The 13,365-nt window shown below is 43.0% G+C and overlaps 1 protein-coding gene across 4 annotated transcripts; it reads left to right on the top strand.

The window, feature by feature from the left end:
- The first annotated feature begins 724 nt into the window (after positions 1 to 724).
- LOC311122070 (uncharacterized protein) lies at positions 725 to 13,161 on the top strand. Of its 4 annotated transcripts, none has more exons than XM_084196485.1 (5): positions 725 to 1,096; positions 11,260 to 11,326; positions 11,432 to 11,512; positions 11,613 to 11,732; positions 11,903 to 12,723. In XM_084196485.1, exons 2-5 carry the CDS (start codon positions 11,270 to 11,272, stop codon positions 12,167 to 12,169), a joined length of 525 nt encoding a protein of 174 aa, XP_084052611.1. In that variant the 5' UTR covers positions 725 to 1,096; positions 11,260 to 11,269; the 3' UTR covers positions 12,170 to 12,723. The 4 variants fall into 4 exon arrangements, with proteins under 4 accessions (XP_084052611.1, XP_084052610.1, XP_084052609.1 ...); XM_084196484.1 differs by having other exon boundaries at positions 887 to 1,101; positions 11,198 to 11,326; positions 11,903 to 12,724; XM_084196483.1 differs by lacking the exon at positions 725 to 1,096 and adding an exon at positions 1,927 to 2,034.
- Positions 13,162 to 13,365: the final 204 nt, after the last annotated feature.

Here is a 13,365-nt window from a genome sequence, read left to right as displayed (position 1 = left end):
ATCCTCTCAAAGACAACAGTTGTCTCACATCCCTTTTAATTTACACACAGACTTGTCACATCAGGGAAAGTGGATCTATGTCTGATTACTCTCAAACAATTACCTTCCTTTCCTATCGAGGATGAATACTGAGGGGAGAATATGGTAGCAGGGGTGACCAATGAATTATTGGCATTCCAATTCAAGGACTGAAAAGTGTTTCTGTTCCCAAGAGATGCACATTTTTGTTCCAGCCCAGCACAAACACATTCAACTAATCAATTGATTATCAAGCCCTCGGTTGGTTATTTTATGTAATTTCTTTCCACCCCATGGACTGAATTGACCCCAACCCTGCTTGAGAGGGTTGAAGGCAGTTAATTCAGGAAGTGATGAATTTAAAATGGAGAAAAAAAACTTTTGACATGAATAGCTTCTCATTTTCAGCTGATTGAGAAGTCTTTATTTTTCAATTAAAGTCCTGAATTGACTACCATCAATTCAAATTGACCACGAGCCTGACCCCAAGTCAGTTTTCCACCATACTGCTTTCACCTAAGAAGAAAAAAGGGCAGTGATTTGGACTGAACAGGGTGATAGATAAACACACAGTTATGATGAAAGGCAGTAACGTACTAGTTCCCAGATTATTATTGGCTTGTTATTATTGGCTGAGGATTTGGAGCAAGGCTACATAACTCACCCATAACATTCAACATATCACACATTTGATAAGGAAGTGGGTGCATTGCATGAAAGTAGATCTGTGCTGCCTCGCCAATGTCAATTCCTATGAATGAGGACAAGAGTAATCATGTTGGGAAACATCAGCCTGGAATCTGATGACTATGTTTTCATCAGTGCTTGACTTGAACTGAAATACGTGTCGGTACTCATTTTGGGTGCTGGCACTGTTAATATTTAGGTGCAGGAGATAATGTTCTAAAAAGGAACAGAAGCTCAAGCAGTAGAACATTTAAGGTGCCAGTACACAGCTCTGTTTGATAGAAATCTGAAAGCACTACCAGCGCTTTGAAAAGTTGATGTAATTATACTTTCCTGTGAATATATTGTCTCACATTCCTACCACCAAAAGGACCAACCACACGAACAACCGGTAAAGTACGTTAAAATGTATTTGTATTGAACATTCTGGCTTGTAGAGCGTGAGAGGAAACTTTCCTTATTCAAACTCATTTCTGCCTGATGTAGAATTCTATGCAATTCAATGTTGGGTTTCCTGGCAAAGCCCTGGTGAGCTCCTGCCCAAGTCAAGCCCTGGTTGTCATGGTTACCCCATTTAGGTTCTGTTTCTCAGGATGCACCAGTTACCTTCTATCAAATTCTGATGGATGACTTTAATTAGGCCATTCCACTGACACCTTCTCTCTCACACACACACAATCTCTCCCTCTCAAACACACACACACACACTCACAAAATTGCCCGAAACCCATGACAAAACCTCATGTTCTTTGCAAGGGATAACGTCATTGACACACGTCAATCATGTCAAGGTTTAGCCAACATATAATACTGGCCCTGTGTAGCTCAGTTGGTAGAGCATGGCGCTTGCAACGCCAGGGTTGTGGGTTTGATTCCCACGGGGGCCAGTATGAAAAAATAATAATATGCACTCACTAACTGTAAGTCGCTCTGGATAAGAGCATCTGCTAAATGACTAAAAGGTAAATGTATACTAGTTTGGATTATTGGACATTAGGCTCAGGACAGTACAAGAAAAATACAGCTGGTGGGAAAAGTTACTTTCACCCCTAAAAAACAAACATTTGCCCATAAAACCTGCAGGATTTTTGACTAACTTTTCAAGAACAAATGCTGGTTTCTTCACTCTAGCTTGTTTCTGATTGGAGGAGTTCCAGGTGTTGCAATCGACTGACTTTCCTTTGCTTCGGTCTCCCCCCAGTGTGGGACATCCCAATGGGCGGATTTCAGGAGAGTTTGACAAGGAAAGCTCTCAGTGTCGATTCTCTCGTCAAGTGTTGTCCCGCGTGTTGGTCACTTGGCTGGAGTATGAGCGGACCAAAACTACAGGTAGGTCGACTGCATTGGTGTTTCCGGTGATCTCACGCGCGGCGTCAGGGACTCATTCTAACAGCGCGTTTGGGGCTTGGCACGTGAGGATGGGGGAGACGGAGGGGACAATCGTTTCTGTAAAACGCGCGCAATGTAAACACTTTATACTTTCCCATCTGTGTTTACTTGAACAGTGAAGCTAAAACGTTTTAATTTGACGATATAACCTACTCCAGCATTTTGGATTTGAGAGCAAATGTTTTTATAGGAGGCGATAGTATAGTACAGAATGTCACATTTTATTCGAAGGTATTTATCTGTTTTACCGTTTAGAAATCAAGCCCGATAGCAGTTAAACAGGAATAGAGTACCACAGTATGAGTCATAATACCCATAAAACCTAGTGGTCAAACTGGGAAATGGTTCCAATCGTTTTTCCACCATTCATTTTTCCCATGGGGAATTTTAGAAACACTTATAATAAGGGCTGTGTTTCGTGTCCCTGGTGGGACGTTTTGATAACCATGTGAATCTCTCTCCGAAAATGTGACGTATTAATATATTTGGCTCATGTTTCAAGCAGGCCACCAAATTATCTGACCGGGGAGGTGCCCCAGGTAAATTGGCCTTCTCTTCATGGCTGCGGGAAGATGTTTTCGGGTGGGGGTGCTGACACGGCGGTTGGAACCAGAAATCTCACATTTGGACTCATTAGACCATAGGACAGATTTCCACCAGTCTGATGTCCATTGCTCGTGTTTCTTGGCCCAAGCAAGTCTCTTCTTATTGGTGTCCTTTAGTAGTGGTTTCTTTGCAGCAATTCGTAGTGGAAACATTCTCATAAAATATCTGTGTCCAGTTGCAGGGGATCTATTTGAATTTAGAAAATGCTCTGTTATTTAAATAATTATAGTTTTTCCTCCTTGAAATAATCCAACAATGTGTACGCTGCCATCTTGTCTATTTCAAGTCTTCTTTCATTGATCGAGACAGGTGTCAGTCATCATGACATGCGGCACTGTCTCAATCAATCAGAGAAGATGGATACCAAAAATGTTTGGTTAAATCACATTATATGGTGTTACAATCTGTAGATAGTGACTCTACAAACGTGTTGGATGTGCAGTTTGTTTTGGTTGTGTTTTGGATTATGTTGTGCCCAATATAAATGAATGGTAAATAATGTAGTGTGTCATTTTTTAGTGAATGTTATTGTAAATAAGAATAGAATGTTTCTGAACAATTCTACATGAATGTGGATGCTACCATGACTACAGTAGTGGAGAACTATCAAGGCCTTGTAGGCCTTAACAGAAGGCCCATGGATGTATAAAATAATTGTTGTATTTTTTAAATATAAATGTCATTTTAATTTCTATTTACCCTTTCAAAAATATTTCAATCTCTTGAGAAAATACAAATGTGCATGTAAAGTGTTATGTTTGACACTGTTATGCAAGCAGACAGTAACTTATCAGAAGGGTTTAATCGTTTTCTCAGCTTTTCATTTTCTTAAAACCGGTCGAACTGATGACATTTGGACATTTTGCACGGGACCAACCTTTCCACTATTTTGGAGTTATTGCGTTTTCTCCCTGGTCCCTAAAATAAATAGACACATTTAGCAGTGTTAACTAGATTACTAATGCATTCATTCTGTCAATGTAAGACATTATTCTGGTGAGCACTACTTTTTAGTCTTCTGGGGCAACAAGTTATGACAGAAGAGAAGCTGCATGTATCTAACTATAGTTGACAAACAATGGCCTACCAAATGTCGGAAATTATAAGCAGAAAGTTCCTAAATTAGGGGTGAAAATAGCAAGAAGGCTATACGGTCCAGTATGGAGTATGAGCAAAATAAATGATTGTGGAATTATTATGGTGGATCGAACTGCGCAGGTAGCCTACTTTCTGAAGTGATTTGTTTGACAATCAGATGAAAACATCATCACACAACACCCATGAAATGTGAAACTGAGCCTGCACTGACCGTAGAAAACAACAGTAAACGGGATAAGATGTTTACATGCCACAGTATCCCGTCTAAGATCAGCATATACCAGGAATCTTATCCGGGATTCTCATAACAGGGATACAAGCTTTTTCGGGTTATTGTAAATGGGATATGATGTTTATACAGTGGGGAAAAAAAGTATTTAGTCAGCCACCAATTGTGCAAGTTCTCCCACTTAAAAAGATGAGAGAGGCCTGTAATTTTCATCATAGGTACACGTCAACTATGACAGACAAAATGAGAGAAAAAAATCCAGAAAATCACATTGTAGGATTTTTAATGAATTTATTTGCAAATTATGGTGGAAAATAAGTATTTGGTCAATAACAAAAGTTTCTCAGTACTTTGTTATATACCCTTTGTTGGCAATGACACAGGTCAAACGTTTTCTGTAAGTCTTCACAAGGTTTTCACACACTGTTGCTGGTATTTTGGCCCATTCCTCCATGCAGATCTCCTCTAGAGCAGTGATGTTTTGGGGCTGTCGCTGGGCAACACGGACTTTCAACTCCCTCCAAAGATTTTCTATGGGGTTGAGATCTGGAGACTACAGGACCTTGAAATGCTTCTTACGAAGCCACTCCTTCGTTGCCCGGGCGGTGTGTTTGGGATCATTGTCATGCTGAAAGACCCAGCCACGTTTCATCTTCAATGCCCTTGCTGATGGAAGGAGGTTTTCACTCAAAATCTCACGATACATGGCCCCATTCATTCTTTCCTTTACACAGATCAGTCGTCCTGGTCCCTTTGCAGAAAAACAGCCCCAAAGTATGATGTTTTCACTCCCATGCTTCACAGTAGGTATGGTGTTCTTTGGATGCAACTCAGCATTCTTTGTCCTCCAAACACGACGAGTTGAGTTTTTACCAAAAAGTTCTATTTTGGTTTCATCTGACCATATGACATTCTCCCAATCCTCTTCTGGATGCACTCTAGCAAACTTCAGACGGGCCTGGACATGTACTGGCTTAAGCAGGGGGACACGTCTAGCACTGCAGGATTTGAGTCCCTGGCGGCGTAGTGTGTTACTGATGGTAGGCTTTGTTACTTTGGTCCCAGCTCTCTGCAGGTCATTCACTAGGTCCCCCCGTGTGGTTCTGGGATTTTTGCTCACCCATCTTGTGATCATTTTGACCCCACGGGGTGAGATCTTGCGTGGAGCCCCAGATCGAGGGAGATTATCAGTGGTCTTGTATGTCTTCCATTTCCTAATAATTGCTCCCACAGTTGATTTCTTCAAACCAAGCTGCTTACCTATTGCAGATTCAGTCTTCCCAGCCTGGTGCAGGTCTACAATTTTGTTTCTGGTGTCCTTTGACAGCTCTTTGGTCTTGGCCATAGTGGAGTTTGGAGTGTGACTGTTTGAGGTTGTGGACAGGTGTCTTTTATACTGATAACAAGTTCAAACAGGTGCCATTAATACAGGTAAGGAGTGGAGGACAGAGGAGCCTCTCAAAGAAGAAGTTACAGGTCTGTGAGAGCCAGAAATCTTGCTTGTTTGTAGGTGACCAAATACTTATTTTCCACCATAATTTGCAAATAAATTCATTAAAAATCCTACAATGTGATTTTCTGGATTTTCTTTTCTAAATTTGTCTGTCATAGTTGACGTGTACCTATGATGAAAATTACAGGCCTCTCTCATCTTTTTAAGTGGGAGAACTTGCACAATTGGTGGCTGACTAAATACTTTTTTTCCCCACTGTATGTGCCAACTCAAAAACAGAATACTTGAGTATCCCTAATAATAACGGGATATTGGTGTGCATGTAAATGTGGTCATTGACATTCTGATTTAATCTATTCAGTTTGTGTTGGAAAGGAAAATAGTTAATACTGAGGAGAAAAAAAAGATCCAATCAGGATTTTTCTTTGGTGGTCTCTGGAGAGAGAAATCTCGCTAGCTAGGGGCATTTCCATCTAAAAGGACCCATGAGCACCGAAATTTGAAGTTCATAGAAGCATGTTAAATTGGGTGTCAAATCAAAGTTATTAGTCAATATTTTTTTCAAATCAAATCAAATTGTATGTCACATGCGCCGAATAGAACAGGTGTAGACCTTACCGTGAAATGCTTACTTACAAGCCTTTAACCAACAATGCAGTAAAAAAAGAAAAAAAAGAAGATATATTTACTAAATAAACTAAAGTAAAAATTAAAAGACCAACAATAAAATAACAATAACGAGGCTATATAAAGGGGGTACCGGTACCGAATCAATGTGCAGGGGTACAGGTTAGTCGAGGTAATTGAGGTAATATTTACATGTAGGTAGGGGTAAAGTGACTATGCATAGATAATAAACAGTGGGGGGGGGTCAATGCAAATAGTCCGGGTAGCCATTTGATTAGCTGTTCAGCAGTCTTATGGCTTGGGGGTGGAAGCTGTTCAGGAGCCTTTTGGACCTAGACTTGGCGCTCCGTATTATGGTGTAAAATAAGTATTTGGTCACCTACAAACAAGCAAGATTTCTGGCTCTCACAGACCTGTAACTTCTTCTTTAAGAGGCTCCTCTGTCCTCCACTCGTTACCTGTATTAATGGCACCTGTTTGAACTTGTTATCAGTATAAAAGACACCTGTCCACAACCTCAAACAGTCACACTCCAAACTCCACTATGGCCAAGACCAAAGAGCTGTCAGGACACCAGAAACAAAATTGTAGACCTGCACCAGGCTGGGAAGACTGAATCTGCAATAGGTAAGCAGCTTGGTTTGAAGAAATCAACTGTGGGAGCAATTATTAGGAAATGGAAGACATACAAGACCACTGATAATCTCCCTCAATCTGGGGCTCCACGCAAGATCTCACCCCGTGGGGTCAAAATGATCACAAGAACGGTGAGCAAAAATCCCAGAACCACACGGGGGGACCTAGTGAATGACCTGCAGAGAGCTGTGACCAAAGTAACAAAGCCTACCATCAGTAACACACTACGCCGCCAGGGACTCAAACCCTGCAGTGCCAGACGTGTCCCCCTGCTTAAGCCAGTACATGTCCAGGCCCGTCTGAAGTTTGCTAGAGTGCATTTGGATGATCCAGAAGAGGATTGGGAGAATGTCATATGGTCAGATGAAACCAAAATATAACTTTTTGGTAAAAACTCAACTTGTCGTGTTTGGAGGACAAAGAATGCTGAGTTGCATCCAAAGAACACCATACCTACTGTGAAGCATGGGGGTGGAAACATCATGCTTTGGGGCTGTTTTTCTGCAAAGGGACCAGGACGACTGATCCGTGTAAAGGAAAGAATGAATGGGGCCATCTATCGTGAGATTTTGAGTGAAAACCTCCTTCCATCAGCAAAGGCATTGAAGATGAAATGTGGCTGGGTCTTTCAGCATGACAATGATCCCAAACACACCGCCTGGGCAACGAAGGAGTGGCTTCGTAAGAAGCATTTCAAGGTCCTGGAGTGGCCTAGCCAGTCTCCAGATCTCAACCCCATAGAAAATCTTTGGAGGGAGTTGAAAGTCCGTGTTGCCCAGCAACAGCCCCAAAACATCACTGCTCTAGAGGAGATCTGCATGGAGGAATGGGCCAAAATACCAGCAACAGTGTGTGAAAACCTTGTGAAGACTTACAGAAAACGTTTGACCTGTGTCATTGCCAACAAAGGGTATATAACAAATTATTGAGAAACTTTTGTTATTGACCAAATACTTATTTTCCACCATAATTTGCAAATAAATTCATTAAAAATCCATCAATGTGATTTTCTGGAATTCTTTTTCTCAATTTGTCTGTCATAGTTGACGTGTACCTATGATGAAAATTACAGGCCTCTCTCATCTTTTTAAGTGGGACAACTTGCACAATTGGTGGCTGACTAAATACTTTTTTTCCCCCACTGTAAGTGATAACACCCTCGAATCCGGTGTTTGGAGGATATATTGGCACGGGTGTTGCAAACTGTGCCAATATATCCTCCAAACACCGGATTCGAGGGCGTTATTACTTTTATACATGGGTTACCAACATGTTCAAACATATGCTAACTTCGTTTTGTTTTAACCGTTTTTTTTATGGATAGTTATTTGTATGTGTCCGTAAAAATTATGCTGATTCATGATTTCAACTGGCTGAGAAAAGCTGCCTGCCTGTCTGTCTCATGGGGCGGCAGGTAGCTTAGTGGGTAAGAGCGTTGTGCCAGTAACCGAAAGGTCGCTGGTTCTAATCCCCGAGCCGACTAGGTGAAAAATCTGTCGATGTGCCCTTGAGCAAGGCACTTAACCCTAATTGCTCCTGTAAGTCGCTCTGGATAAGAGCGTCTGCTAAATGACTAAAATGTAAATGTAAATGTAAATCCCGACACGTTTGTTACTATGCGACAGTTGGAGATCGAATTTGAATATTGAAACAATGTTGCAAATGTCGGAGAGACAGACAGCAAGGTTTATACAAATCTCTGCTGTTGAAAACTAAATGTTAGTCTAAAAGAAATGTGAGATCATGTCTAGATGCTTTTTATAGTGGAGATCAAGTTTATAAATTGCCTGGCTGGGCTGATGAGTCAGATGGAACAGAGTAAATAGGTATTTTAACGTCATAGATTTAGCCGGTTTTAACTTGTAGAATAGACATCGGCTGGAATACGGTTTTAACCAATCAGCATTCTGTCACGCCCTGGCTCTGGGGACGCTGGTATATTGAGCCAGGGTGTGAGTGTTCTTTATGTTTTGTGCTCGTTGTGTCCGTTCTAGTTGTTGTATTTCTATGTTGGCCAGAGTGGTTCTCAATCAGAGGCAACGAGTGTCAGCTGTTGCTGGTTGTCTCTGATTGGGAACCATATTTAGACAGGCTGTTTTCCCACAGTGGTTGTGGGATCTTGTTCCTGTTGTAGGTTTGTGTTTTGCACCTTTGGACGTCACGTATCGTTTTGTTATTTTGTTTGTGTATCACTAATAAAAGACATGTTCGCAAATAACGCTGCGCCTTGGTCCTCTGTATACGACGATCGTGACAGAAGATCCCACCGAAACTGGACCAAGCAGCGTGTCCAGGAGCCATCGCCAGGGGAATCTCTAGCGGATCTCCGTTGCAACCTCGACTGGGCCAAGCCAAGTGAAGAGCAGAGAGGTTGGACTTTGAAGCAGTGGAGTGAGTGTCTGGCTAGAGACATGGAGGCCTGGTCCAAGAGGAGAGCCGGCCAGAAATTTTTTAGGGGGGGGCTCACGCCGTGGACGACGGGGCAGCAGGAGGCCGCGATAGAGCGGTCCAGCGGGTTGGCAGAGGAGGCCGCCAGGTTACGGGGGCCACTGGTATTAAAGGGGAAGGAAAGTGTAGAGGCACGGCGAGAGATACTGGGGTGTGTTACCAGTCCGGCCCGTTCCTGATCCCCGCGTAGGGCCAGTGGTGTGTGTCCCCAGTACGGTCCGGCCTGTTCCTGTTCCTTGCATCGAGCCTGTGGTGCGCGTCGCCAGCCCGGTCCGGCCTGTTCCTGCTCCCCGCACCAAGCCTATGGTGCGCGTCGCCAGCCCGGCCCGGCCTGTTCCTGCTCCCCGCACCAAGCCTATGGTGCGCGTCGCCAGCCCGGCCCGGTCCATTCCTGCTCTCCGCACCAAGTCAGTGGTGCGCTTCGTCAGCCCGGCTCGGCCTGTTCCTGCTCCCCACACCAAGCCAGTGGTGTGCGTCGTCAGTCCGGCACAGCCCGTGCCTGTTCCACCGGTGCCTGGTCCGGTACCGGTCAGCTGCTCCACGTCGGAGCTAGAGCAATCCGCTCCACCAGTGTTCAGTCCAGCTCCGGCCAGCAGGGCCAGACCGGACCAGGGGTACTGTGGGGGGTTAGAGAGGGAGTGGGGATCATGCCCAGAGCCGGATCCGCCGCCAAGGCGGAGTGCCCACCCGGTCCCTCCCCTGTGGTGTTCTGTGGGCCTTTGGGGGGGGGGTACTGTCACGCCCTGGCTCTGGGGACGCTGGTATATTGAGCCAGGGTGTGAGTGTTCTTTATGTTTTGTGCTCGTTGTGTCCGTTCTAGTTGTTGTATTTCTATGTTGGCCAGAGTGGTTCTCAATCAGAGGCAACGAGTGTCAGCTGTTGCTGGTTGTCTCTGATTGGGAACCATATTTAGACAGGCTGTTTTCCCACAGTGGTTGTGGGATCTTGTTCCTGTTGTAGGTTTGTGTTTTGCACCTTTGGACGTCACGTATCGTTTTGTTATTTTGTTCGTGTATCACTAATAAAGACATGTTCGCAAATAACGCTGCGCCTTGGTCCTCTGTATACGACGATCGTGACACATTCAGGATTAGACCCACCCATTGTATAATTTCCAATAACTTATACATTTGCACGGTAGAATTCAATGTCTATAGTTAATTTTTACATATTTTGTTTGAGCTGCTTTTGAAAGCAGAAATCGAATTGAAAACAGTATTAGTATTGTTGAATTCGATTTTCATAATAGCAAGCTAGGACTGATGGTCTGGTTAGCTAAACTAGCAAGTCTGCTTGGTTACCAATGGCAACTACCATAGCTATCTAGTAAACTTGCTCGCTACTTCAGTGGATGTTGAACACATTTCTACCGGCAAAAAAAATTAAACATAATTGTGGCAAATGTGTGAAATTAGAGCCATGGGATAAAGGGGATAATCAACTCGGGGCTCTATGCGTTCTCTGGAAAATAATGCAACTCTGTGGAAGGTCAGTTCCTTTCCGCTTGTGCGACGTGGAACCCACCTTCCACGTCATTCATTATTTTCCATAGAACGCTGATAGTGTTGAAAGCAGACTCCTGACAAAATAGCCTAGCATTGTTATGCTCTAGTCTTTTGTGTAATCAAACTGAGGTGTTTTGTAAATGTACAGGCATATTGTATTTTTGTATCATCTATGGATGAATTCAGAAAACATGCGACCATCCGTCTGTAGTTCCACTGTAGGCTAGGCTACTGCCAGACCAGAGGTCTCTTGTAAAAAAAAAAAAGATCTCAATGGCACTCACCTGGATCGGTAAAGTATGAATAGGTCAAGACAAAAACGTCTTATTTTAACTGGTGTGGATAATGCTATAAGACTGATGTTTGTACACCTTTCTGTCTCTCTCTCTCTCTCTCCGTCTCCCTCTCTCTCTCTCTCTCTCTCTCTGTCTCTCTCTCTCTCTCTCTCTCTCTCTCTCTCTCTCTCTCACATACACACACACACACATCACACACACACAGCATCTTCTTGGCGTCTCTGTCTTTTCTCTCATGCTGCTACCTCTGGTGTTGTCTTGTGACAGCAACCGGACTATGAGAGAGATCGCTGAAGACTACGAGGCCGTCATCTCCCCGCTCCTTCAGAACCTTGTAAGTACCATGACGGACAAGGAGTTTTCATGTTGCTGTGAAGATATCAATAGAGTTTATGGAGTTTAAACTGTGCTAAACTGAGCTCTCTGCTCTCACTCCTAGGAGAACATCATCACTGAATCATTAAAAGTGGCTGATAAAAGCTGCACAGAGAAGGAAATGCCTGTATGTGAGAAGGATAACGTGAGTATTTACAATATTCTGAACAACCACAGTCTCTTTTAAAAATCGACTCTTGACTTCCTTCTGTCTAAATCATTGCTCTGGTCACATTGTTTTGTAGGAGAGACAGTTTATTCACAACATGATGTGTAGCCATGGCAGACTTATCAGATTCTATAAGCTAGAGAGGATGAAGAGAGACATCCTGTGCTCACTGGGCCACCACTGTCCTAGAAAACAGGTGAGATCCATTCATTAGCAGTTAACCAACTACACTACATGTACAGAATGTCTTTCTTACACATGTTGAGATTCTCTCCTTACATCTAATCACTGTATTATTACTGGCCATATATATTGATTGACCATATTATTATTGTGTTGTCAATGTTCCTGTTTCTCAATGTCCAGAGATGTACACATCAGCATCAGAGGAGAAAGAAGAAGAAGCCAGGAGGAGAAGCCAGGAGGGTGGAGGAAAAAGAGAGAACGGAGGAGAACAGAGGGACCATGGAGGGAGGAGGGGAGAGGTTGGACAGTGGGAAACAGCAGGGACGAGAGCGAAGTAGGAGCACGGAGGCCATGGAGAGGAGGAGACAGTGTGGACTGAAGGTGTTTGTGGACAGCCTGAAGGAGTGCTACATGTCCCTGGCTGAGAGACATGGAGACCTGACATGAGAGGAGAGATGCGGCCCGAACTAACCGCACCAAGACTTTATATGACCCCCTTTCAAACAGCCCCTTCTTTACCACTTTCTTGCAGGTATACCCCTTCATACATTTCAGTGGCTAACTGGCAAATTGAGAGGGGTGGAGGGTGTTGTTAAACCATGGGGGCTGGTTGCAGTTCAAATTAGGGAGGGTTTAAACAATGGAAGTGTTAATGAATTTACCTGCAAAAAAGCAGAGAGAAACACTCTCACAGACTCATACCTGTATTTTAGTTACAGGGTCTGTGAAAATTCAGGAATCATGACTAGGTCTGTAGGTGGTTTTTTATTTCCCATGCTTTCTACCCCTTACCCCCTTTCATAAGCTTGGTTTCCATCCAACTGGCGACAGATGTGAATATTCTAAAATCCACATTAAAACAAATATGCACATTTTCCCACCAGACACGTTTCCATCAAATGTACTTGTTGCAGATAAAAGGCTGTGCGTATGTAGTGCACATAAAAATTACTTTTGCAGTTAAATACAAGTTAAATGGGTTTCCATTGCATTTTTAACTCTACTGATGGTTTTGTCACAATTTTTTTTTGCTTTATATAGTGAATGTGTCCTCTCTGGTATTGGCGCGTACGTTCTAGCCAACAGCTCGCAGATACAGTGCGGGTATAGCCTACATGATGAGATTAATATGGACAAAAGAGCTAGATTATTTTTGTTTGTCAAAGAGCAGCCAAGCATCGATCATCATTTCACCAGAATAAGACCCTCGATATTTATTGGAAAGGAGCATAAAGCTCATCACCATGCACTTGCACCCTGTGAAGTTCATCATAACTTATTTCATCTGTAGCCTAATAAACTGCATGCTTTTCCGAGTCCTAGTGGGAGGACCACACAACATATCATCGCGATACTCCAACTTTAATTCAATATGATGATGATTATTATATCAATATGCCGTTTTCACTGCCATTTCTCACATAATTAATTTTACAGACAAAGATCCCACCTTGTCTAGCGTATTTTGTTTTGTCGACATTTGGAAAGTTTACCAACAAATTAGCTATTTCCATCAGGCCTGTCATGACATTTGTTTTAATCCGACATGTAGATGGAAACAAAACATCTGGTATAAAAATGCAGGTCAATTAGTGGGATTTTGGTCTGTGTATGAAAGGGATATTACTGTAAAATGTATACAG

This window comes from Coregonus lavaretus (genome assembly GCF_964263955.1).
Source record: "Coregonus lavaretus genome assembly, contig: HAP1_SCAFFOLD_756, whole genome shotgun sequence".
NCBI classification, from domain to species: Eukaryota; Metazoa; Chordata; class Actinopteri; order Salmoniformes; family Salmonidae; genus Coregonus; species Coregonus lavaretus.
This window is presented reverse-complemented; position numbering and strand designations above follow the sequence as displayed.